Source organism: Prionailurus bengalensis, chromosome D1 (assembly GCF_016509475.1).
Source record: "Prionailurus bengalensis isolate Pbe53 chromosome D1, Fcat_Pben_1.1_paternal_pri, whole genome shotgun sequence".
In the NCBI taxonomy this organism is placed as follows: domain Eukaryota; kingdom Metazoa; phylum Chordata; class Mammalia; order Carnivora; family Felidae; genus Prionailurus; species Prionailurus bengalensis.
The window spans coordinates 106,377,780-106,403,347 of record NC_057346.1 but is presented as its reverse complement, the minus strand read 5'-3'; the positions used below and the strand labels follow the sequence as shown (position 1 = coordinate 106,403,347).

General features: G+C 44.5%; 1 protein-coding gene across 1 annotated transcript; it reads left to right on the top strand.

The window, feature by feature from the left end:
- The first annotated feature begins 1,203 nt into the window (after positions 1-1,203).
- Positions 1,204-16,309, top strand: LOC122484374. Its single transcript, XM_043582322.1, has 5 exons — positions 1,204-1,351; positions 3,964-4,312; positions 4,901-4,990; positions 14,513-14,564; positions 16,061-16,309. The coding sequence occupies exons 1-5, from the start codon at positions 1,204-1,206 to the stop codon at positions 16,202-16,204; spliced, it is 783 nt and encodes a 260-aa protein (XP_043438257.1). The 3' UTR covers positions 16,205-16,309.
- Positions 16,310-25,568: the final 9,259 nt, after the last annotated feature.

Here is a 25,568-nt window from a genome sequence, read left to right as displayed (position 1 = left end):
TCTCCGGTGCCAAGAGCTACACGAGAGAGGGAGCCCCGGCCCAGGCCCTTCGGGGTTTGGGCAGCACGGAGGGCAGTGGAAAGAACACTGGACCGTGGTCAGAAGTCCTGGCTTCCAGTCCTGGCTCTGCCACCCGTGTGGCTGACCCCAGTGGGCCTCTGCGTCTCCCTAGGCCTCAGTGTCCCTATCCAAAAAGGATGGCCTCGCTTTAGGCCTCATCACCTTTTTAAGAGTGACATTGGTCTTCCTATGCTGGTGAGGAGCTCTGATTGGCTGGTGGTGACATCATAAGCTTTTCGGACTGTGATTGGCTGGCAGAATCCAGTTAGTGGGTTGGTTCATAGCTACGGAAGAAGGCTGGGGTAGGAGGCTGCTGTGTGGGGGCTGGGCCTGGTGAAGGATGACGCAGCAGCCTCGGTGTTTTTGTTGCTGGCTTTTAGCCAGCCCACGCAAAATGGGGGTATGTACCCAGGTCCCCAAGGGCAGCTGGTTAACGTCTCAGCACCTGCTTCCAAACAGTTTAATACATCAATCTATACGCAAAGGCCCTAAGCCCCTGGAAATGATGGCTGTCCAGGACAGGCTCCTCTTGTGAAAGCTGGAAGCCCCAGGGGCTTTTGGTCTTCAGCGAGTGGCCATAGGAAGGGTCTGGAATGTATACCGAAACATGCAGCTTCTCGGGATCTTGCTCCAGAGTCCGATTCTGCGACCGGGTTGGGGGTCGTGGGGGAGGGGCGGGCTGCATTTCTTAAGAGCGCTGCTGGCCCACGTCTGAAGATCGCACTTTCGGAAGCCCTGATTTACAAAATGACCTCGAGCCTTAAAATCAATCCACGCCTTCCCTCCCTCCCCTCTCTCTTCCCTCCATCCCTTTCTCCCTCTTCTCTCTTTCCCTCTCTCTGACATACTCCTGAGTGTTCACAATGCTGAGATTGCAGGTGACTTTTGTGCGCACCACTTTCGCCTTTGTAATTCCCCGCCTACGGGGAAAACTTACCGTTTCACAACCACCTTGCGTATTTTTCTAATCACATTAAACAATAAGGCCATTGCAGTTAGGAGGGGGGGGGGGGTCTCTTCGAGGACGATTTGCTACATGCAGCCTGTGCAGTGGGAAACATCTTTCCCATCGCTGTCCTTCCCTTGAGCCTCAGCGTCCTCGTCTGGAAAATGGGACAATAGCACTACCTCAGCAATGAGAACATGGGTGATGATTCAGTCAAACCAGTGGTTCTCCTGCCCGGCTGCCGGCCCCTGGTGCGTCCGCCCCCACCCCTGCAGATTCGGTTGGGTGGACGGGCCCCAGGCCCTGATGTTTTCTCAAGTTCCTCAGGCAAGGCCAATGGACAACGTGGGTTCAGAATCACTGCTGGAAGGGTTAATTCCCTACCTTGCATTCCGTCTTCCCCCACCCAGAAATATCTACACTCCAGGGAGAGCTCTCCACTTAGCAGATGCTCAATATATTTTTAGTTAGAACTGAAACATGTGCCTAGCACCCGTCTGGCGCGGGCATGCTCACTTAACGTTAGCTGAAGGAGTGAATGAAACACCTCCCTTTTTGCGCGCTCAGGTTCCTGCCTCCCCAATAATGACCACTGGAGGGCGCCCCTGACTCGCTGGCTCCGGCCACGGAAGCCCTGTTGGCTGATGAGCGGTCTGTAGGGACCCTGGAGCTGGCCCTGGAGGCTCCCTCTTCTCCTTCACCCTGACCAGCAGCTGTAGAGCCATGAAAGAGAGTCGGAAGACACCGTGGCAACCGGAGCTCTCTCTCTCCCCTGAACTTCAGGTTCCTTGCCGATATCCCAAAAGTCCTACCAGGACCAGCTGACAGTGCTGTGCCCCCCCTCCTTCCCCTCCCAGATGCCCCAGGATATCCACAGACACACCCGGTGAGAAGCTGCTCCTGGCCCCAGCCCAGTGCTAAGACAGGTAGACCCTAGGCATAAGTCGGGGTCTTTTCCAGTGGCTCCCAGCCATGAAAATGTCCCCAAGCCTGCATCTCAGGCACACAGAGAGGCTACAGCAAGCACTGATCGACCCACGCTGTGCTTGGACAAAGGGCCCCAGGATTGACCCCTGCAAGGATGGAGTCCACCCCAGTCAGGGTCATCCTTTTCTGCTTTCTGTCCCACAAAGTAGTCCTCCAACAAACCATTTCTGATGCCGGAATCAAGCCTCATCCGATTCCTCCTGCGTCCAAAAATTCATAGTCAAATAAAAACGAAGGAAACTTTTCAATAACTTTAACACAAAATGGCAAGTCCTAGTATCTGTGTCAGGGACACAGAGGTCAGGGAAACTGTTACACGGAAGGGATCATTTCAGCCGGGTCCTGAGGCATGGGTAGGAGTTCGCCGGAGCTGAGAAGGACGGAGGGGTATTACATATAAGGAAAAGTCCGTGCAAAGTCACGGAGGCATTTCTGAGGGACAGTTCGGTAGGGTATTATTATCTACATTTTACAGAGGAGGACCCTGAAGCTCAAGGCCTGTTGTGTCCAAGGCCACACAGCTATAAAAGGCTAGGTTGGGGCTGAAATCTGGATCTTTTCATTTTGAATCCTGTGGCTTTTTCATGACCCGCCATCACCTCTCTAGTGGATGTCAGTTTTGGGGGGTGGGGTGGGGGCAGAGGCTTACTCTTAGGGTAATGGTCTCTGTTGGGGTTAAAGTGAGGTCCAGGGGGATAGGAGACGCACAGAAGAGACGCTGACCGCAGCAGAGCCATAGCTCTCGAGGCCACCAGCGGAGAGCCATCTCCGGAGGCAGACAAAGCAGAGCTGGGAAGATGGGGGGAGGTTCCGGGGACAGAATGCTATGGTCTTTTCATCTAGAATCACCATGGCAACAGGAGCATCACAGAGGGCCTGCCACTGTGCCCTTCCAGGCCTGCCCCAGCTGGGCAGGAAGCAGAGGACACAGCTTGGCTGGGGGGCAGTGGGCAGGAGGCCCTGGGGTGGTCCAACCAGCCCTGGATGCTGCCTCCCGGCTCTGTGTAGGGTACTTCCCGGCCCACACCCCTCTCTTAGGCCAATCACAGAAAGAACAGGGCAGAAGCCAAGAGAGAAAAAGGAGGGGGCTGGGCATATCTGGTCAGAGGAGGGGAGGGACCCTACCAGCCTGGGGCCTGTAAGTAATACAGATAACAACATCTCTACACTGGGGCCAGCAGCCCCGATCCCTGAAGGGTTGGGTAGACTCAACACCCCAAGAGACGAACACATGAGCTCCGGCTCCTGTAGAAAGACAACGGGGACGGGGAGAGGCTGGGACACGCTGGGACACGCCGGGCCCAGCTTCACCAAGCCCAGTCCTGCCAATGACAACGGAATAGCATCGAATGGTCTGGAGCCAGCCCAGCCGGATACAAAAGGCAAGAGGATTCACCACAGCCTCGCGGAGAACGCTGGGATCTCCGAGCGGCCCTGTCCCCATGGACTCTGCCCCACTGAGGCCAGCCAGGTGAGGCGCAGACCCCATCCACAACCCCCTTCCCCACCAGCTTAGAGCTGGGGCTAATGGGCAGGTGAGGAGGTGGGGGAGAACCCCAGGCCAGTCTTCTCCTGAAGAACCGCGCGGGGTTTAAGAAGACCTGGGTGCCGTCACACCTTCACTACATGCGAGTCAGTAGCCTCAGGCTTCCTGATCTTTGGAATGGGCACATTAACGGCTGTGAGAGAACACAGATGGCTGCTCATCCACCCGCTTACTTGGTGGACAAAGACACCGAGGCGTAGAGAAAGGAATGGACTTACCTCAAGTCACAAAGAATTAGAGGCAGAGCTGGGAGGGTGTGAGGAGGCCACCTGTCCAGGTCAGAGCAGTGCGTCCCTTCACTGTTCCGGGACGTTCCTGCTGTTCAGCTCCCACGGGTGCGTGCTGAATGTCAGCTGTGCTTAGCCCCATGCTGGGCATTGTGGGAGGGGAAGAGAAGAAGTTATGGTTTCCCCGATATCTTGAGCGTTTACTGGGTGCCAGGCAGTGCACGGAGCGCTATTTCGAAATGGTTTCATCTCATCATCAGAACTGGGGAACAGGAAGTGTTATCCACCTGTTACAGGTAGGTGTCAAGGCCCAGAGAGAAGCGAAGTACCTCGTCCGAGCCTCCACTCACACCGGAGTCTCAAGGCCGTTGCAGACTGCCTCCTGGCCCTCGGTTACGGACCCCGGGTTGGTCGGCGGGTCAGGCTGCCTGGCAGCGGTGTCCTGGAGGGGACTCCTCTGCTCTGTGGGCGGCTGGACCAGGCGGCCAGATCAGGTGGGGGTCTGTGTGCCAGTTTCCAGGGCAGTCTTCTCCAGGAGGGGGCCAGGTGGGTGAAACAGACCCAAGGGCAGTGGGGAGGATGGCAGATGGGCAGGCCAGCTGAGGAGTAAGCCATGTTGGTGGCTACCTGTTAGGTCGACGGGACCACCCAGCAAGCCGCCTTGAGTGGCCTTGAAGTGTCTCAGCCCCAGGTTGCCCGGACAACCACAGCTTCAACCCTTCTTCTCCACCGCAGCCTGGGGTTTCAGAGTTAGCAAATAAAAACAGAGGGCAGTCAGTTACATCTGAATTTCGGATAAACCTCAGTGGGTCCTACACTGCATAGGCCCCGGGGTGGGGGGGGGGAGGGCATCCAGAAGCAAGAGTCTTCTCTGTGTGGGCATCTCAGCTGTGGTGCACTTGCTTCATCTGCTGCTTGGGCTGCTGATTTCAGGAGCCTGGCTGCTCCAGGGGAGGTCGGGGGAAGCTTGCTGGGAATGCAGACTCTCAGGTCCCACCCTAGCCCGCTCGATCAGAATCTGCACTTTAACAAGATCCCCCGGGAGGTCTGTGTGCACCTGACAGTTGGACAGCCTTGTTTCACACAGCAACAGGAGCGATTTAAGTTTATTCTGGCACCGCATGTTTATTGTAGGCAGCTAGGAAAATGCAGCGCGGTGAAGAAAACCAACATCGCCGAAGATTATCATTTTGATGTATTTCCTTCCTGTCTTTTAACATCGAGGTAAAATGCACATACCATCAGAGTCACGATTTTAACCGTTTTCCATGTACAATTAATTCAGTGGCTTTACTTCATCCAACCATCGCCACTAATTCTAGAACATTTTCGTCACCCGGATGGAAACTCGGTACCTATTACGCAGTCACTCCCCATTCACCCCTTTCTCCCATCCCTGGTAACCATCAATCTACTTCTGTCTCTATGGCTTTGCCTTTTCTTGACATTTCATATAAATGGAATCAAAGAACGTTTGTCCTTTTATGTCTGGCTTCTTTCCCTTGGCCTAATGTTTTCAAGGTTCAGCCACATTATAGCACATGTTGGTGCTTTATTCCTTTCTGGGTTGAATAATATTCCACCGTATGGATATACCCCAGTTTGTTTATTCCTTCCTTGGTTGATGGACATCTGGATTGTTTCCATTTTTTTTTATCTACGATGTATATTTATAGACATGTTTTTCTTTAAACGTTCAGTTCTTTGGGGGTATATACCTAGGAGTGAAATTGTTGGATCACATGGTAATTCTCTGGCTAACTTCTCAAGGAGCTGCCTGTTTTCCACAGTGGCTGTACTATTCTACATTCTTACCAGCACTGCCTGATGGATTCCTGTTTCTCCATCTTGTTATTTTCCTTAAAAAACAAAACAAAACAAAACAAAAACAAAAACTAAAACAAAACCATGCTATCTTAGTGGTGTCTCCTTGTGGTTTTGACTCGCATTTCCCTCATGACAAATGATGTTGAACCTCTCATGTGCCTATTGGTTATTTACATGTCTTCGTTGGAGAAATGTCTACCCAAGTCCTTTGCCCATCTTTTAATTGGATTGTATTCCTATTGTTTGAGTTATAAGAGTTCTTTATATATTCTGGATGCTAGACTCTTACAAGATATACATGATTCACAACTATTTTTACCCATTCTTTGGTTTGTTTTTTCACCTTCTTGAGAATGTTCTTTGATGCACAAAAGGTTTTTTTTGTTTGTTTGTTTTTAGGGGTGCCTGTGTGGCTCAATTGGTTAAGCGTCCCACTTCAGCTCAGGTTATGATCTCACAGTTCATGAGTTTGAGCCCCACATTGGGCTCTGTGCTGATAGCTCAGAGCCTGGAGCCTGCTTCAGATTCTGTGTCTCCCTCTCTCTCTGCCCTTTCTCCACTCACGTCTGTCTCTGTTTCTCAAAAATAAACATTAAAAAAAATTTTTTTAAGTTTTTTTTTTTGTTTTTGTTTTTTTTTTTTTTACAAAGTTCAGTTCATTTTTTCTTTTGTTCTTTGTTCTTTTGGTGTCATATCTAAGAAATCGTTACCAAATCCAAGGTCATAAAAATTTACTGTTAAGTTTTCTAATGGTTCTGTAGCTCCAGGTCTTACACGTAGGTCTTTGACATATTTTGAGTTAATTTTTGCATGTGGTGAGAGGTAGGGGTGCAACTTCATTCTTTTTCCTTGTCTTTTTCTTTCTCTTTCTCTTTCTCTTTTTCTTTTTCTTTTTCTTTTTCTTTTCTTTTCTTTTCTTTCTCTTTCTCTTTCTCTTTCTCTTTCTCTTTTTCTTTTTCTTTTTCTTTTCTTTTCTTTCTTTTTTTTTTTTTTGAGAGAGGGAGAGAGAGAGTGCAAGCCAGGGAGGGGAAAAAAAGAGAGGTAGACAGTGGATCCGAAGCAGGCTCTGTGCTGACGGCAACAGCTTGATGTGGGGTTCAAACCCACAAACCATGAGATCATGACCTGAATTGAAGTCAGACGCTTAACCTACTGAGCCTCCCAGGTGCCCTGTCTTTTTTTTCCTTTTTAAGTAATCTCTACACCCAACGTGGGGCTCGAACTCAGACCCTGAGATCAAGAGTCACATGATCTACCAACTGAGCCATCCAGGTCCCCCCCACCGACTCTTTTCTTTTGCATGCAGATATCCAGTTGTCCAAGCACTATTATTTGAAAAGATTATTCTTTCCCCACTGAATGGTCTTGCCACTCTTGTTGAAAATCACTTGTCAATAGATGTGTGGGTTTACTTCTGGACTCCTGATTTTATTCCATTCGTCTGTATATCTTTATGCCAGTACCACACTGTTTTGGTTGTGTAGCTTTGTAGAAGTTTTGAAATTGGGAAGTGTGAGTTCTCCAATTTTGTTTTTCCATTTCACGATTGTTTGGGCCACGTAAGATCCCTTAAAATTCCATATGAATTTGAGGATCAACTTGCTCATTTCTGCAAAAAAGACAGTTGGAATTTTGATGGAGATTGCGTTGAGTCTGTAGATCACTTTGCTTTCTTTACAATATTGTTTCTTTACAGTCCATGAACATAGGATGTCTTTTCATTTACTTAGATCTGTTTAAATTTCTTTCAACAATGTTTTGTAGTTTTCAGTGTACAAGTCTTGTACTCCTTTGTTAATCTTATTCCTAAATATTTTATTATTTTTTATAATATTATAAATGAAGTTTTCTTTTTTTTAATGTTTATTTTTGGGAGAGAGAGAGAGAGAGAGAGAGAGAGTGTGTGTGTGTGAGTGGGGGAGGGGCAGAGAGAGAGGGAGATACAGAATCCTAAGCAGGCTCCAGGCTCTGAGCTGTCAGCACAGAGCCTGATGCAGGGGGCTCAAACTCACAAACCGTGAGATCATGAACTGAGCTGAAGTCGGACGCCTAACCGATTGAGCCACCCAGGCACCCCAGTGAAGTTGTTTTTCTAAATTTCTTTTCCAGATTGTTCATTGCTAGTATATAGAAATACAACTGATTTTTGCATATTGATCTGATATTCTGCAACTTTGCTGAATTCATTTATTAGCTATGATAGTGTCTGTGTGGATTCTTTAGGATTTTCTACATATAAGATTACACCATCTACAAATAGAGACAGTTTTACTACTTCTCTTCCAATTTGGTTGCCTTTTATTTACTTTCTTCCCATGGCTAAAACTTCCAGTAAAATGTTGAATAGAAGTGGCAAGACCAGACATCCTCGTAGTGTTTCTGATCTTAGGAGGAAAGCTTTTAGTCTTTCACCACTGAGTATGATATTAACTGTGGATTTTCACAGATCTCCGTTATTGAGCTAAGAAAGTACCCTCTGAGTCCTAGTTTTATGAGTATTTTTATCATGAAAGGTGTTAGGTGGGTTTTTCCCCCCAAACTTTGTTTATTGTGGTAAAATGTAACACAACATAACATTTAAAATTTTACCCGTTTCTTTTTTTTTTTTTTTTATAAATTTTTTTTTTTCAACGTTTATTTATTTTTGGGACAGAGAGAGACAGAGCATGAACGGGGGAGGGGCAGAGAGACAGGGAGACACAGAATCGGAAACAGGCTCCAGGCTCTGAGCCATCAGCCCAGAGCCTGACGCGGGGCTCGAACTCACGGACCACGAGATCGTGACCTGGCTGAAGTCGGACGCTTAACCGACTGCGCCACCCAGGCGCCCCTCTTTTTTTTTTTTAATATATGTATTTATTTTGATAGAGAGAGAGAGAATGCCAAACAGACTCCAGCACAGAGCCCAATATGGGGCTTGAACTCACCAACCATGAGATCATGACCTGAGCTAAAATCAAGAGTCAGACGCTTACCTGACTGAGCCACCCAGTGATCATTCCAACAAATGCCCTCCTTAATGCCCATCACCCATTTGGATCATCCTCCTACCCAACACCCCTCCAGCAACCCTCAGTTTGTTCTCTGTATTTAAGAGTCTCTTATGGTTTCCCTCCCTCTGTTCTTATGTTCTTCTTCCTTCCCTTCCCCTATGTTCATCTGTTGTGTTTCTTAAATTCCACATATGAAGGAAATGATGTGTTTGTCTTTCTCAGACTAACTTATTTCGCTTAGCATGATACAATCTAGTTCCATCCAGGTTGTTGCAAATGGCAAGATTTCATTCTTTTTGATTGCCAAATAATAGTCCATTGTGTATATATATACCATATCTTTATCCATTCATCAGTCAATGGACATTGGGTTCTTTCCATACTTTGGCTATTGTCAGTAGTGCTGCTATAAACATTTGTGTGTAGGTGCCCCCTTTGAATCAGCATTTTTGTATCCTTTGGATAAATACCTGGTAGTGCAATGTCTGGTCTTAGGTTAGCTCTATTTTTAATTTTTTGAGGAACCTCCACACTGTTCTCCAGGGTGGCTGCACCAGTTTGCATTCCCACCAACAGTGCAAAAGGGTTTCCTTTTCTCTGCATCCTCACCAACATTTGTTGTCTCCTGAGTTGTTAATTTTAGCCATTCTGAGAGGAGTGAGGTGGTATCTCATTGTGGTTTTGATTTGTATTTCCTGATGATGAGTGATGTTGAGCATCTTTTTTGCATGTCTGTTAGCCATCTGGATGTCTTCTTTGGAAAAATGTCTGTTCATATCTTTTGACCATTTCTTCACTGGATCACTTGTTTTTTGGGATTGAGTTTGATAAGTTCTTTATAGATTTGGGATAATAACCCTTTGCCCAATATGTCATTTGCAAATATCTTCTCCCATTCTGTCAGTTGCCTTTTAATTTTGTTGATCGTGCAGAAGCTTTTTATCTTGATGAGGTCCCAATAGTTCATTTCTAAGTATCTCATATAAGTGGAATCATACAGTATTTATCTTTTTGTGACTGGCTTATTTCACTTACCATAATATTTTCAAGGTTCATCAGTAAGGGTGTTGGGTTTTATCAAATTATTTTTCTACATCCGTTGACATGGTCATGCAACTCTTTTCCTCTATTCCATTAATACTGTGTATTACGTTGATTAATGTTCATAAGTTGAACCGCCTTTGCATTCTTGGGATAAATCCCACTTGCCCATACAGTATGATCATTTTAATTGCTGGATTCAAATGTCTCAGTATTTTGTTGATAATTTTTGCATCTATATTCATAAGGAATATTGGTCTATAGATATCTTTCCTTATAATTTCTTTGTCTGGCCTTAGTATCAAAGTAACACTGGCATCATGGAATGAATTAGGAAGCAGAGTCTATTTTTTGGAAAAGTTTGAGAAAGATTGGTATTCATTTTTCTTTAAATGTTTGAGAGAGTTTACCAGTGAAACAATCTGGTCCTAGCATTTTCTTTACTGGAAATTTTTTGTTTACTTTCACAGTCTCTTCTTATGGGTCTATTCAGGTTTCTATTTGTTCTCGAGTCAGTTTTAGTAGTTTGTGTCTTCTAGGAAATTTTCTTTTCATCTAGATTGTCTGATTTTTTGATATATAATTATTCATCATATTATCTTACAATCCTTTTTGTATCTATAAAGTTGATAGCAATGTCCCTACTTTCATTCCTGATTTTAGTGATTTGAATATTTTATCTCTATTTTTTGTCATTCTGACTAAAAATTCATCAATTTTGTTAACTCCTTTCAAAGAAGCAACTTTTGTTTTTATTGATTCTCTTTGTTGTTTTTCAATTCTGCATTTCCTTTATTTCCACTCCAATCTTTAATTCCTTCCTTCTGCTGACTTTGGGTTTAGTTTGGTTTTTTTCTAAGTTCCTTAAGTTGAGGTTTAGGGTGGGACTTGAGTGAGGTTGAGTTATGAGGTTGGAGACTCTGTAAATATCTTGCTACCAAAGGGAGCACCAGTCTGAGAATACAGTTAAACCAGGAAGAGGACAAGAGAGACATTGGATCTTGAGGACAGTGCTTGAGCCCCTGAAACAGTCCATGTCTAAAGCAAGTCCTACTTCTGGACATTCAGTTACATATTCAATACATTTTCTTTGGGCCCATTTAAAAAAAGTTGGAAGTTTAGTTATTGATTTGAGATCTTTCTTCTGTTTAATATAGGTATTTTCTGTTTCATATAGGTATTTACAGCTATAAACTTACCGCTAAGAACTGCTTCTATTACTTTCCATAAGTTTTGATATGCTGTTTTTATTTTCATTCATCTCATCTAATTTCCCTTGTGATTTCTTTTTATGCCATTGGGCATGTAAAAGTATTATTGTATTTTCACATATGGCATTTATTAATTTCTGGTTTCATGTCATTGTGGTCAGAGAAAATACTTCAAATGCATTCAGTAGTTTTAAATGTATTGAGACTTGTTTTGTGGTGTAAACATGGTTTATCCTGAGGGATGTTCCATGCTTACTTGAGAAGAATGTATATTCTGCTGTTGTTGGGTGGAGTTAGGTCTAGTTGGTTTATAGTGTTGTTCAATGCTTCTATTTCTTTGTTTGTCTTTTGTGTAGTAGTTCTATCCATTACTGAAAATGGAATATTGGAGGGGCACCTGGGTGGCTCAGTTGATTAAGTGTCCGACTTTGGCTCAGGTCATGATCTCATGATCGGTAAGTTCGAGCCCTGCATTGTGCTCTCTGCTGTCAGTGAGGAGCCTCCTTCAGATCCTCTGCCCCTTTCCTGCTTGTGCTCTCTCTCTCTCTCTCTCTCTCTCAAAAGTAAATAAACATTAAAAAAAAAAAAAAAGGAAATGGAGTATTGGAGTCCTTATTATTATTGTAATGTTTATTTCTCTCTTAAGTATATGTTTATTATTGTTATATCTTCTTGATGGATTGAGCTTGTTATCATTATAAAATACCTCTCTTTTAATAATTTATAGTTATAGATAAAAAAATATAAATAATTTATAAAGTCTTTTTAAATAATTTTTGCCTTAAAGCCTATTTTTAAAATAGTAGTACAGCCATTTCATCTCTCTTTTTGTTAATTTTTGGCATGGATTATCTTTTCCATCCTTTCACTTTTAACCTATTTGAGTTTTTGAGCCAAAGAAAGACTCTTGTGACAGCATATAATTGCATTATGTGTTTTTTTAATCCATTCCATTAACCTCTGTCTTTTAATTAGAGAATTTAATCTGTTTATATTTAATGCAATTACTAATAAGAACTTACTTGTGCCACTTTGTTTGCTATATGTCTTATATCTTGTTGTTTCTCAATTCCTCCTTCTTTTGTGCTAGACGTTTTCTTTTTTTTTTTTTAATGTTCATTTATTTTTGACAGAAAGAGAGACAGAGCATGAGTGGGGGAGGGGCAGAGAGAGAGGGAGACACAGAATTGGAAGCAGGCTCCAGGCTCCGAGCTGTCAGCACAGAGCCCAACGTGGGGCTTGAACTCACAGACCGCGAGATCATGACCTGAGCCCAAGTCGGACACTCAACTGACTGAGCCGCCCAGGTGCCCTGGTGTTAGATGTTTTCTAATGTAACATTTTGATTCCCTTGTGGTTTCTGTTACCAGATATATTTTATTTTCTTAGTTGTTGACCTGCGGATTACAATTAACATCTTAATTTATAACAATCTAGTTCAAATTAATACCAATTTAGTTTTGATAGTATAAAAAAATTTTGTTCTTCTATAGCTCCATTCCCTGTCCTTTATGTTTTTAGCATCACAAATTACATCTTTATACATTGGTATCCATCAGCATAGATTTATAATTATTACAGTTGTCCTTTAAATTATATAAGAAAAAAAGAAGAGTTACATTAAAAGAATTCATCATTGCTGACTTTTATATTTACTTATATCAGTGTTCATTTCTTCATATGGATTTGAGTTACTGTCTACTATCCTTTCATATCAGCCTGAAGGACTCTCTTTAACATTTCTTGTAAAGAAAATCTACTAGTGACAAATTCTCATAATTTTTGTTATTCTGGAAATGTCTTGATTTATCTTTAATTCCTGAAGGATAGTTTTGCCAGATAAAAATTCCTTGCTGCCTTTTCCTTCCCTTTCAGAACTTCAAATATATTATCCCACTTCCTTATGGCCCCCAAAGTTTCTGATGAGAAATCAGCTGGAGAATCTGAGGTTCTCTTGTATGTGATTAGTCACTTTTCTCGCTCTAAAGATTCTCTTTTTGGTTTTGGCCTTCTACAGTTTGATTATGTCCTGGTGTGGATCTCTATGAGTTTATCTTACTTGAAGTTAATTAAGCTTCCTGGATGTGTAGATTAAGTCTTGCTTCAAATTTAGAAGTTTTTAGCCATTATATCTTTCTTATTTTTCCCCTGCCCCTTCTTCTGGGATTTCCACTATGCATTTGTTAGTATGCATGATGTTGTCTCATACATCTCTTTGGTTCTGTTTCTTTCTTTTCATGTTTTTTTTTTCCTTTCTGTTCCACAGCCTGGGTAATCTCAATTGATTTATCTTCAAGTAGACTGACTCTTTCTTCTGCTTGCTCAAATCTGTTGTTGAACAACTCTAGTCAATTTTTCATTTCAGCTAATTCTCTTTAAATCCAGAATTTGTTTCTGTATTATAGCTTTTGTTTCCTTATTAATATTTTCTGACTGGTGAGATAAATAATTATCATGTTTTCCTTTAGTTCTTTACATATGGTTTCCTTTATATCTTTGAGTATATTTTAAATAGTTGATTTAAAGTCTTTGTCTTCTATATCCAATATCTGTGGTTCCTCAAGGACATCCCCCCCCCACCCCCGCCATGTATAAGCCATGCTCCCTTTGCATGCATCATATTTTTTTTTCTAAACTGGATCTTTTGAGTATTATAATGAAACAACTCTGGGAATAGGATTTCCTACGATGCTAAGACTTGTTGCTGCTTGTGATAGAAATTGTTGTTTATTAGTTTAGTGACTTTTCAGGAACTAACTTTGGAAAGTCTATTTTTTGTTGTCCATGGCCACCAAAGTCTCTGTGTCATTAGCTTAGTGGTCAGTTAGTCATTTGACAGAGATTTCCTTAAATGCCTAGAACAGCAACAACAAAACCTCCTAGTCTTTGCAGATGAGCACTGTATGTAGATTGGGAAATGCCTTCAACAATTTGTCATGCAATTTACAACTCTACTTTGGCCCTCATTTCCTGCTTGCAGAGAATCTGGTGATCAGCTAGAGGTAAGATCTTAGGGCCTTGTCAGGGCTTTTCTGAGCATGTACCTAGCCCCGGGCATGCATATGGACCTCTATTCCCAGGAATATGTAGGAGCTTTTTGTTTTTGTGTTTTTGTTTTGAGAGAGAGAGAGAGAGAGAGCATGTACATGAGCAGGGGAAAGGAGCAGAGGGGCAGAGGGGGAGAGAGAGAGAGAGAGAGAGAGAGAGAGAGAGAGAGAGAATCTTAAGCAGGCTCCACGCTCAGTGTGGAGCCTGACATGGGGCTTCATCCCACAACTCTGGGAACATGACCTGAACCAAAATCAAGAGTCAGACACTCAACTGACTGAGCCACCCAGGTGCCGCTGTAGGAGCTTTTCAAAGTCCTTGTTCCCTAAATCATTTTATCCTCCAGCCTTTCTTCCTAAGCTTTTTTATTTGCTTGTTGTTTTCTCCAAATGCGATCATTTGTCCCAGTTGGCAGCAGCCAATCGCATGGCCTTTATGTATTTTCAACAAATGCCCCCTCGGTTCTGGGAGAGTTCTGAATTAGGCAAAATAAAGGCAAGCCCTTTGAGCCAGACATGCAGACAGCCGCCAGACGGGTCAAAACAAACAGCCCCAATACTTTCTGTAGCAGGTCTGTTCTGCTTCCTCTAATACTAGGAACTCACACCAGGAATATTGTCTTCAAGGTTACTGTCTTCAAGAGGCTGCCACAGAGCTGGCGAGCGGGAGATGGCCAAAGTAAGTAAAATTATCGTGAAGTTTTCTTGGTGAAATTCAGCTGTTTCTTTCTTGTTTTTTTTTTTTAATGTTTATTTATTTATTTTGAGGCAGAGTAAGCAGGGGGAGGAACAGAGAGAGAGAGGGAGAGAGAGAATCCCAAGCAAGCTCTGCACAGTCAGCAGAGCCTGACATGGGACTTGATGTCATGAACGGTGAGAGCATGACCCGAGCTGAAATCAAGAGTTGGATGCTTAATCAGCTGAGCCACCCTGGCGCCCCTGTTGTTTGTTTCTTGATAAGTGTTCACCTGGTTGCTCTAAACTTTGAGCTGTTTCCAGAGTTCTGGTAAAACTGATTTTGATAGTTTTGCCAGTTTGTTAGCTGCTTTTGTGAAGTGATGGACTCTAGGAGTTCCCTACATCCTCAGTTTTTTTTTTTTAAGTGTAGAATTTTTTTTTTAATTTTTTTTTTCAACGTTTATTTATTTTTGGGACAGAGAGAGACAGAGCATGAACGGGGGAGGGGCAGAGAGAGAGGGAGACACAGAATCGGAAACAGGCTCCAGGCTCCGAGCCATCAGCACAGAGCCCGACGCGGGGCTCGAACTCCCGGACCGCGAGATCGTGACCTGGCTGAAGTCGGACGCTTAACCGACTGCGCCACCCAGGCGCCCCAAGTGTAGAATTTTTATGTGAAAATAATTACCTTGTATATAAAAATCTGCATACTGATTTTTTCACTTGATGTTATACCATAAAATTTTCTGTTTACTTGTATTATTCTTCATATAAATATCCACCTTAGTAGTTCATTCGGCAAATATTTATTGGGTACCATTTACCTGGTGGTCACTCTTCCAGGGACTGAGTATACAGTGGTGAGTGAAACAAGGCCCTGTCCTCACACAGCTTATATTGGAGTAGGGAGTGAAGTAAGTGACATATAAATATTCATTCACTGTCGTTGCTGTTTAAAGTTCTATTATAAGGGGAGCCTGGGTGGCTCAGTCGGTTGAGCGTCCGACTTCAGCTCAGGTCACGATCTCGCGGTCCGTGAGTTTGAGCCCCGCGTCGGGCTCTGGGCTGATGGCTCAGAGCCTGGAGCCTGCTTCCGATTCTGTGTCTCCCTCTCTCTCTGTGCCTCCCCCGTTCATGCTCTGCTTCTCTCTGTCTCAAAAATAAATAAATGGTAAAAAAAAGAAATTAAAAAAAAAAGAAAATTAATTATTTAAAAATAATAATAAAAAAATAAAGTTCTATTATAAGAACTATGTTCTTATAGTAGATAATAGAACTAAGTTCTATTACAGAACTATGATAGGATGAAAACTGCCCCCCACCCCACCCTGCCGCCCCGCCAAAGACATCAGGTCCTAGTCCCGGAAACGTGTCGATGTTACCCTATTGAAAACAGGATCCTTGCAGCTGTGATTAAGTTAAGGATCTTGAAGTGTGTGGATATTATCCTGGATTATCAGGGTGGGCCCCAAGTTCAATCACATGCCTCTTTATAAGAGAGAGGAAGAGGAGATTTGGCATGGACGGAAGAGGAAAAGCAAAGTGATCATTGGAAGCAGAAATTGGAGTGAAACTAAGGAATGCCAGCAGTTGCCCAGAGCTGGAAGAAGCAAGGAACAGAAGTCTCCCCTATGCCCTTGAGAGGGGACACGGACCTACCAACATCTTCGTTTGGGCACAGTGATAGTCATTTTGGACTTTGGGCACCCAGAATGGTGTGAAATAAATTTCTGTTGCGAAAAGCCATCTAGTTTGTGTTAATTTGTTTCAGTTACCATAGCAAACTAATACAAATTTTGGAATCGAGGAGTATGCTGCTGTAGCAAACACCTAAAAATGTGAAGATAGATTTGGAATGGGTAATGGGTAGAAGCTGGAACAATTTCGAGAAGCACTGTTAGAAGCACTTGTCCGTGATAAACTTGGATTTTAGCTGAGGTGATTCCCAAGCAAAATGTTGAAGATATGGCCTGGTTTTTTCTTGCTGATTATCATAAAATGAGAGAGGAAAAAGATATCTCAGGGAAAGAACTGTTACATCAAAAGGAACCAGCACATGATGATGGGGGAAGTTTGCAACCTTTCCGAACTGTGAAATATACTAAAATTAGGCGATTTACTGTTAGAACCATGTGCTCTAGGGAGAAGGCCATGGGTGTGGTTGAACAGCTTTTTGCTAGGCTTGAGGATATTAAGTGTATGACTCATAGATCCATTCAACCATCTCAGCAGAAGCCAGGAATAGAGATAGAATTATCCAGGAGAGATCTGTGGAGGGCTGTCTGTAATGATGTGAATCTCTGTGACATACACAGGAGACCCACAAGACTTCTGAGAGTTATACCAGCAGAAACGCTGCCATCTTAGATGGAAAGGGACAGAGACGGAATGGAATGAAGGAAGGCTATTGGACCCCCACGATTCTAGAGGCAGGAAATAGGCTTATAAAATGACTCAGCTTCACACATGTGCCTACTGTTAAGAAAAACGAAGAATGAAGACGCCTGGGTGGCGCAGTCGGTTAAGCGTCCGACTTCAGCCAGGTCACGATCTCGCGGTCCGGGAGTTCGAGCCCCGCTTCGGGCTCTGGGCTGATGGCTCAGAGCCTGGAGCCTGTTTCGGATTCTGTGTCTCCCTCTCTCTCTGCCCCTCCCCCGTTCATGCTCTGTCTCTCTCTGTCCCAAAAATAAACGTTGAAAAAAAAATTAAAAAAAAAAAAAAAAGAAAAACGAAGAATGACAAAAGGGATTAACCTCAAGCCCAGAGGGCAGAGCCTTGGACCTGGAAGTCAGAACCACAGATGTGGAGGCAGGAACTGTGGGTGACAGAGGATTAGTCCTACACCTTGAAAACTAGAGGAATTTGTCCTGCTGGATTTTGAAATTACCTGGGACCAGTCCCTTTCTCTCTTCCATTTTCTCCCTTTTGGAGTAAAGATGTGTGTAACTGTTATACTATGCCCATTCCATCATATTAGGGGAACAGATTACTTGTTACTAGTTTCACAGTTTTAGAAATGGAGAAGAACTTTTTTCCCCCCAGAATGGACTCTATCCAATCTTACAAACCTAGTTTAGATGAATTTTGGGGGTTTCAGCTGATTATATTTAGATGAGATTTTGGGCTTGAGTTGATATTATAATGCGTTAAGACTTTTGGAGATGTTGGGATAGGGTGAATGTATTTTGTGTGTGTGACAGACTGATGGCAGACTGCAGAAAACGGGGGGGGGGGAGGGCTTCCCTCCCCCCCCAACATATCAGAGTCTAACCCCTAAACCAATATATTGTGCCTTACATAAAAACAGGATCTTTGCAAATGTGATCAAGTTAAGCATTTTGACATGGGGAGATTATCCTGGATCATCCAGGGGGGCTCAAAATGCAACCACGAGTGTCCTTATGAGGGGGAGCCAGAGTGACATTTGTCACAAATGAAAGAGGAGAAGACAATGTGAAGATAATGGAGAAGTGATGTGGCTACAAGCCAAGGAATACTAGCTACCTCCAGACCCCGGAAGAGGCAAGGAACAAACTCTCCCCTACTGCCTCCAGAGGGAGTAGAGACCAACTGACATCTTCACTGAGGCCCGGTGATCCTGGTTTTGGACATCTGGCCTCCAGAATGGTGGAAAAATAAATTTCTGTTGTTTTAAGCCTCCTTCCTGGTTTATGGTAAGTGGATACAGTTGTTATAGGAATTGTAAACGAATAACACGATGCATTTATCTAGCCCCTGCTCATTGGACACTTGGATTGCTATTATGAGCAGTCTTGCACACGTTCCCTGGTGCAAATGTGCTAGAATTGTTGTAGCACATATACCTGGGAGTGGAATTGCTTGGTCACGGCACACACAAATGTTCAATTCTAGAAGGTAATGTCAAATTGCTCACCGAAACAGTTATCAATTTACACTCATACCAATGCTATAGTTGTTGTGGATGGATGTGCGTTTTGTTCATCACTTGGTATTATCCGATTTCTTAATTTTTGCCAATCCCAGTGAACGTAAGATGCTCTCTCGCTGTGGTTTTATTTTAATTTCCCTGGTAACCAACGTGATTAGGTTTGAGTATCTTTTCAAACCCTTATTGGCCATTTGTAATGTTTCTTCTCTTAAATGCTCGTTCATATCTTTTGCCCATTTTTCTAATTATTTTATATATATTTTTTAATTGACTTGAGAGTTCCTGTTCCTTTTATATTCTAGATACTACAACTTTGTTGGTTATGGCTCCTCTTTTTATTTTTTATTATCACTATTTTTAATGTTTTTATTTTTGAGAGAGAGAGTGCAAACAGGGGCGGAGCAGAGAGAGAGGGAGACACAGAATCTGAAGCAGGCTCCAGGCTCTGAGCTGTCAGCACGGAGCCCGACACAGGGCTCGAACTCACAAACTGCGAGATCCTGACCTGAGCTGAAGTTGGACACTCAACCGACGGAGCCTCCCAGGTGCCCCATGGCTCATCTTTTTATTTACTTTATGGTGTCAGTTGATGAAAAGAAGTTCTCAGTTTTAATGTAGTTGGATTTATCAGTCTTCCTTCATGGTTAGCGCTTTTTATGTTTGTTTTTTTTATTAAAAATTTGTTTTAATGTTTATTTATTTTTGAGAGAGAAAGAGACAGAGCATGAGCAGGGAAGGGGCAGAGGGAGTGGGAGAGACAGAATCCGAAGCAGGCTTCAGGCTCTGAGCTATCAGCACAGAGCCTGATATGGGGCTTGAACCCATGAACTGCAAGATCATGACCTGAGCCGAAGTCGGACGTTCAACTGACTGAGCCACCCAAGCGCCCCTATTTTTTTTTAGAATCCTTCCTTTCGTGGGGCACCTGGCTGGCTCTATCAGGAGAGTATATGACTCTTGATTTTGGGGTTGTGGATTCGAACCTCACATGTTGGGTGTAGAAATTACTTAAAAATCTTTCCTTTCTCTGAAGTAAAAAAGATATTCTCCTACAATTTTTTCTAAGAGTTTTTCTTTCCATATGTAATCAAGCTGGAATTAATTTTTCTGCATAGTGTGAGATAGGGTTCCAATTATCTTATCCACATAGACTCGATCAGTTGTTCCTACATGATGTATTTGATGGTCCCTTCCTTTCCCCACTGATCAGCAAGGCTATATCTGAACATCAGAGCTCCAGATATGTGTTGGTCTTTTTCTGGTTTCGATTTCATCAGTCTATATATGTTCATTCTTGAGCTAATATCATACTGTTTTTAGTACTAGAGTTTTATAAGTCCTGATAGCTGGGGAGTAAGGAAGTGCCTCATTCTTCAGGGATGTCTTAGATATTTTTACTCTTCTATATAAATTTTAAAATCAGCATGTCATATTTAAGAAAAATGCTGTTGGAGCTTTTATTACAATTGCATCGAATACGTAGATCGAGTTCGAGAAAACTGGCATTTTGGCGAAATACCTAGTTTTAGAATTTGTATCATTTTGATATTTTTATTATTGGAATAATTTAGATTATATAATAATACTGTAATTAGTATAATTTTATAATTTGTATCCAAAATTAAAATTTCCTCTATAATAAGTCTTGCAAGTGTTTTGTTAGATTTATGATAGGTTCTTATCGTTTATTGCTATAATAAATAATGTATTTTTAAAATTCTATTTTTCCAACTTCTACCAGTGTACAGAAATGTGAATAATTTTTATATCGATATTATAGCCAACCTTTTTGCCAAGCTCTCTTTTTATAATAATAGATATAGATAATAGATAATAATAATAGGACTCTATGGAGTCCTTTGGGTTTTGTTTTTTTTTTCCAAGATTTTATTTAAATTCAAGTTAGTTAGCAGATAGTGTAGTATTGGTTTCAGGAGTCGAATTTAGCGATTCATCACTTATGTTTAACACCCAGTGCTCATCACAAGTGCCCTCTTTATTAAAAAAATTTTTTTTTAATGTTTTATTTCTTTTTGAGATAGAGACAGAGTACGAGTGGGGGAGAGGCAGAGAGAGCAGGAGACAGAATCCACAAAGCAGGCTCCAGGCTCTGAGCCGTCAGCACAGAGCCCGACGCAGGGCTTGAACTCACAAACTGTGAGATCATGACCTGAGCCAAAGTCAGATGCTTAACTGACTGAGCCACCCAGGTGCCCCACAAGTGCCTTCTTTAAAGCCTATCATCCATTTACCCCATCTCCCCCCAACCTCCCCTCCAGTTTGTTCTCTATAGTTAAACCTTTGAGTTTGACATGTAGACAATCATTTAGGAAAAAGAAGAGTTCTGATTTTTCTTTTCCAATATTTGTGTCTTAAATTTCTTTTTCTAGTCTTATTGCACTGCCTACAATCACCAATATAGTATAGAATAGAAGCAATGATAGCAGCCATGCCTGTCTCACTCCTGATTTTAAAAGATTGTTTCTAGAATTTCAGCATTAAGAATATTTGGCAAAAAAAAGAAAAAAAAGAAAAACAGAAAGAATGATATTGGCTGTGGGGTGTTGGTGGATACTCTTCATCAATTTAATAAAGTTCCCTCTCATTCCCAGGTTTCCAAGTACTTTTTTTTTTTTTTTCCAACGTTTATTTATTTTTGGGACAGAGAGAGACAGAGCATGAACGGGGGAGGGGCAGAGAGAGAGGGAGACACAGAATCGGAAACAGGCTCCAGGCTCTGAGCCATCAGCCCAGAGCCCGACGCGGGGCTCGAACTCACGGACCGCGAGATCGTGAGCTGGCTGAAGTCGCAGGCTTAACCGACTGCGCCACCCAGGCGCCCCTCCAAATACTTTTTAAAATAAATTGTTTTGTCCACTAATATCTTCTCAGCACCCAACACAGATGCTCAATGCATGTTGCATGAATGAATGAATGAACATGTTTACTGGACTCCTATTTCTTTTCTTTTTCTTATTGATTTTTGTGAATTCTTTATGTATTAAAGATGTCAACACTTTGCCACTTGCTGGGAATATTTTCCCTAGGCCTTTTGCCTTTTAATTTTGGTTATTTTTTGGCGAAAGGAGGAAGATGGAGAAGTTTTAAATTTTAATGTAAACAGACCTATTGATTTTTTCCTGTTGAGGTCTCTTCAAATGCATCTAAGTTTAGAAAGCCTTTACCTCTCAGGATATTTGATAAGTTCATTTCTATTTTCTATGCACACTGCTGTTAATTTAATCTTCCCATAGCAGGGCTCTGATCACGTCACTCCCCTGCTCAAAAATGTTTAACTGTCTCCTTGGAGCCTTTAGAATAAAGTCCAAACTCTTTAACTTGGCCTCTAACACTTTTCGTGATTCATTCCGAGACTGCCTGTGCAGTCTTTTCTCTAGTGTCCCCCAAATCAGCTTGAGCTCCAGCCAAAGGGAAGAGTTGGCTTCTCTCTGTGTGCCCTGCTCTGTCCCACCTCCAAGCCTTTGTTCCTGGCGTTCCTTGGCATAGAATGCCATCCTCCATTTTGTATATTTAAATCCTGCTTGTTCTTCAAGCCCTCTTTTCTCAAAAAAAGCCTCACCTTACCCTTTGAGAGGATAAATGGTAGAGGGATGAGAACATGAGCTTTTGGAGTTAGACAATGTGGATTAAAATCCTAATTTCTTGGGGCGCCTGGGTGGCTCAGTCGGAGAAGCATGCAACTGTTGATCTCAAGGTCTTGAGTTTGAGCCCGCACATTGAGTGCAGAGATTACTTAAACAAATAAATAAACTTAAAAAAAAAAAAAAGAGTCCCTGCCTCATCCCACCATTTTGGAAGGGAGTGAGGTGGGGCCAACCCACCCCCTCTAGCCACATCTGCCTCTGAAAGTTTGGCGGCCGGAGAACTTTCCTGCTCAGGTGCTGGGAGTGGCCAAACAGGTTCCACCTCCAGGAATCTAACCCAGGCCTCCAGGCACCTCGGTGGGACTCCCACACCCATCTGGGCTCAAAGGAATCCCCTCCCTCCTTTCTTCAAGTGAGCTCCAAAGGTTTTATTGCTGGGAAATATTTAAGTCTCCAAAGGGGTCCACTGGAACGTCCTGTTCCTTCTCATCAGCACCCACAATATGATGGCGAGGCAAGTAGAGCAAAGGTAACCTTTTCAATTTCAAAGTGAGCAAACTGAGGCTCAAACTATCTTCCATATAGTTGGGTCTAGGACTTGTGTGTCTTGTCAGCCTGCTTCAAGGGACTCTGGGAGGCCTGAGCAGCTGTGTTGGGGAATCTGGGAGACCTCTGGTCCCAGGGTGGGAGAAGGTGCAGGAATTCTGGCTACCAGAGCCTCCAGCCTTTTGTCTGCAGTGGGTTAACGCTCTCAGAGGCTGGCAGCGAGCCTAGCGTCTGTGTGTTCTCTTTGTGGACCTTCAGTACCCCACTTGCGTAGGTTATCCTTTTTTATTTTTAATGTTTATTTACTTTTGAGAGAGAGAGAGAGAGACAGAACGCTAGTGGGGGAGGGGCAGAGAGAGGGAGACACAGAGTCCAAAGCAGGCTCCAGGCTCTGAGCCATCAGCACAGAGCCTGATGCAGGGCTTGAACTCATGAGCGGTGAGACCATGACCTGAGCCAAAGTCAGACGCTTAACCGACTAAGCCACCCAGACGCCCCTTGTCTGCGTCCTTTAAGGAAGAGGAAGGATGACGATTCAGTGGCGGGGGGGGGGTGTGTGTCTCTGGGGCTGGAGACGAGGGTGGGAACATGAAAATAATGAGAAGACTGAGCTTAGGTTCTGGAGCCCTGGGTTCTAGCTCTACACGCAGCACGCTGCATCACCTGGGATGGTCTACTCTCTCTGGACCCCAATTGTTCTTTCTGTAAAGTGGGGATAGTAGCAGACGGACCCATCTCTGTGGTGGAATCTTCGCAATCTTAGTGTTCTCAAAGTGCTGTCCTGGGCCTTGACCCCTCCCCGAGCCCAGACTGTCTCCAGGGCCTGACCTCACCAGGTTGGCCCCACCAAATCTCTGACACCATTTGGCTGCCTCCACCCTCTGCTCTGTCCTCCTCTCGGGGGCCTGAGGCTCATGCCGTCTCCCCACCGCACTGGGGCTGGCCAGCCAGTGGTCTTGGTCGGGTCTGGGCAGGGCGTTGGGGGAGGGGGCGGCGCTCCAGACTCATATTTGACCTCTTGAGCCTCTCTCTCTCTCCCTGGAGCCAGCATCCTCTCCCCGCCCCTCTTGAAATCTGAGCTCAGGGACCCAGGGAGGACTGTAGCTGCAAAACATTCCATCCAGTTGTCCAAACACTCAGCACAGCTGGCCGAGGGAGGGGCGGCCAGAGCCGAGGGCCAGGGCTCTCAGGGAGCCCTCGGGCTGTTGTTTTCCTGGGAATGGTGGAGTCCTCCCAAGGAGGGCCAGCCCTGGATGCCCCGAGGGGGTTCACGGGCCAAGGATAAAGGTAGAGCTCCCAACACGCACACTCAAGGGCTTGCCCCAGGCCTCGCTTCCCAGGGACCGGTTCCTGGTGGGGAAGATCCAGGTCCGCCTGCCCAGGTGCTGCGGGTGGCCTTGTGAGCATCCTCGTGATGGGGCCCAGGGCTCCTTGCGGGGGAAGGGCAGCGGGGATGATGAGATAGCAAGCCCGGGAAGTGACTTCGGGGAGCAGCTTTTACTGGCAAGCAGTCCCCGGCTGCCTCTTGGCTCTGACTCACCAGTGACCCTGGACGAGCCTCCAAGTCAGTTTCCTCATCTGCAACAGCGAGGCCTGGGCCTCTTCTGGCTCCGATTTTTTTCTAAGTCACAGCCAAAGACAAGGCCCTTACAGCTCCCCATGAAGTCCCAGCTATGCCTAAATGTCCAGAAGGTAGCAGTTTTTTCTCTACAGCCCCCAAAGCGACTCTGACTCCGTTTCCTCCCCGAGGGGCTGGCTGGTGCTTAGCAGCGAGGGGACTATCTCTTATACACTTTGTCACCAGCCGGACTGAGCTCCTTTCCCTCCTGCCATGTCGGGGTGATGGAGAGACCCTCGCCCCCCTCCCGCCTTTCCACACTTCCTGTTTTCCATTAATTGTTTCCAGGTGGGCCCAGAGGTTGCCCTGCAGAGGAAGGTGGGGGCACGAGAGAATTTAGCAGGGGATCCGTGAGGAGCAAAAACAGGAAGGGGGTGGGAGCAGGCCATGGAAAATTCACTGCCAGGAAAGGCAAGGCCAGCATCTGGTTTGCATTAGGCTGAGAGCATCGAAGCCCAAAGCCTGAGTAGGAGATATTGTTATCCGCGGGGCAGGGCTGGGGGGTGGGGGGTGTGACTGCTAGTCAGGAACTGGCGGCTTCTCCCCCACGGGGAACTCAGAGGCTGACAGGAAAGAAGAGGGAAGGTGAGGGAGAAAGGAGTAGAGAGAAATGAAACTCTCATTTCAAGGGGTGGCAGACCCTTCACAGATGTTACCTTCTGTGATGTTCACAACCTCACCGGGGACAATCGTGCCCGTTTCACAGATGAGGAAACTGAGTCCCAGAGAGGTGAGGTGATTTGCCCCAAGGCCACAGGGCCAAGGAACCGCAGAAGCAGGATTAGATTTCAAGCCAAATGAGACAGGGTGAAACACACAAACTATCTTGGGTAGACTGAGGCTGACCACGTCCCGGACAAGGGGGTCCTGAGGATTTGGTGGTGAGTGCGGGCCAGCCTCTGCCCACGGGGCCACTCATTTCTCGTGGGGGTGTCCGACCGTTCCAATCGTCATGACACAAGGTGGACATCTGTCTGAGGGCTCCCCCCCTCCCATGCCACAGGGGAAGGCTTGCTGGCGGAGGGGGTATTCGCAAAAGAGATTTATCAGCAGGGGGTAGGATGTGCTGTAGGGGACATTGTGTGAGGAAAGCGGAGGTGTAGGGCATGTCTGGGGCAGTAGCAGCTGGCCTGGTGTGCCTTAGAGGGTGAGATTCCATATTACAGTTGGGGAAACCGAGGCACAGAACGTAACATGCCCAAAGGTTTATAGTCTAGAAGTGGGGTGTGAATCTGGCCTGACACCGGGCCTGCGCTCTTCACTGCTACACTGAGGTGTCCATGCACGCCGGTGGTTGATATCGAGGGGATATCGAGGCCAGGGATG

Excerpts from the sequence above, each read along its gene's own strand:
- LOC122484374 (XM_043582322.1), top strand. The coding sequence starts at position 1,204 with ATGGGTGATGATTCAGTCAAACCAGTGGTTCTCCTGCCCGGCTGCCGG. Across the intron at positions 1,352-3,963 it reads AGGCAAGGCCAATGGACAAC|CGTTTACTGGGTGCCAGGCA; the intron begins GTGGGTTCAGAA and ends CGATATCTTGAG. Across the intron at positions 4,313-4,900 it reads CTTCTCCAGGAGGGGGCCAG|GCAGCTAGGAAAATGCAGCG; the intron begins GTGGGTGAAACA and ends TGTTTATTGTAG.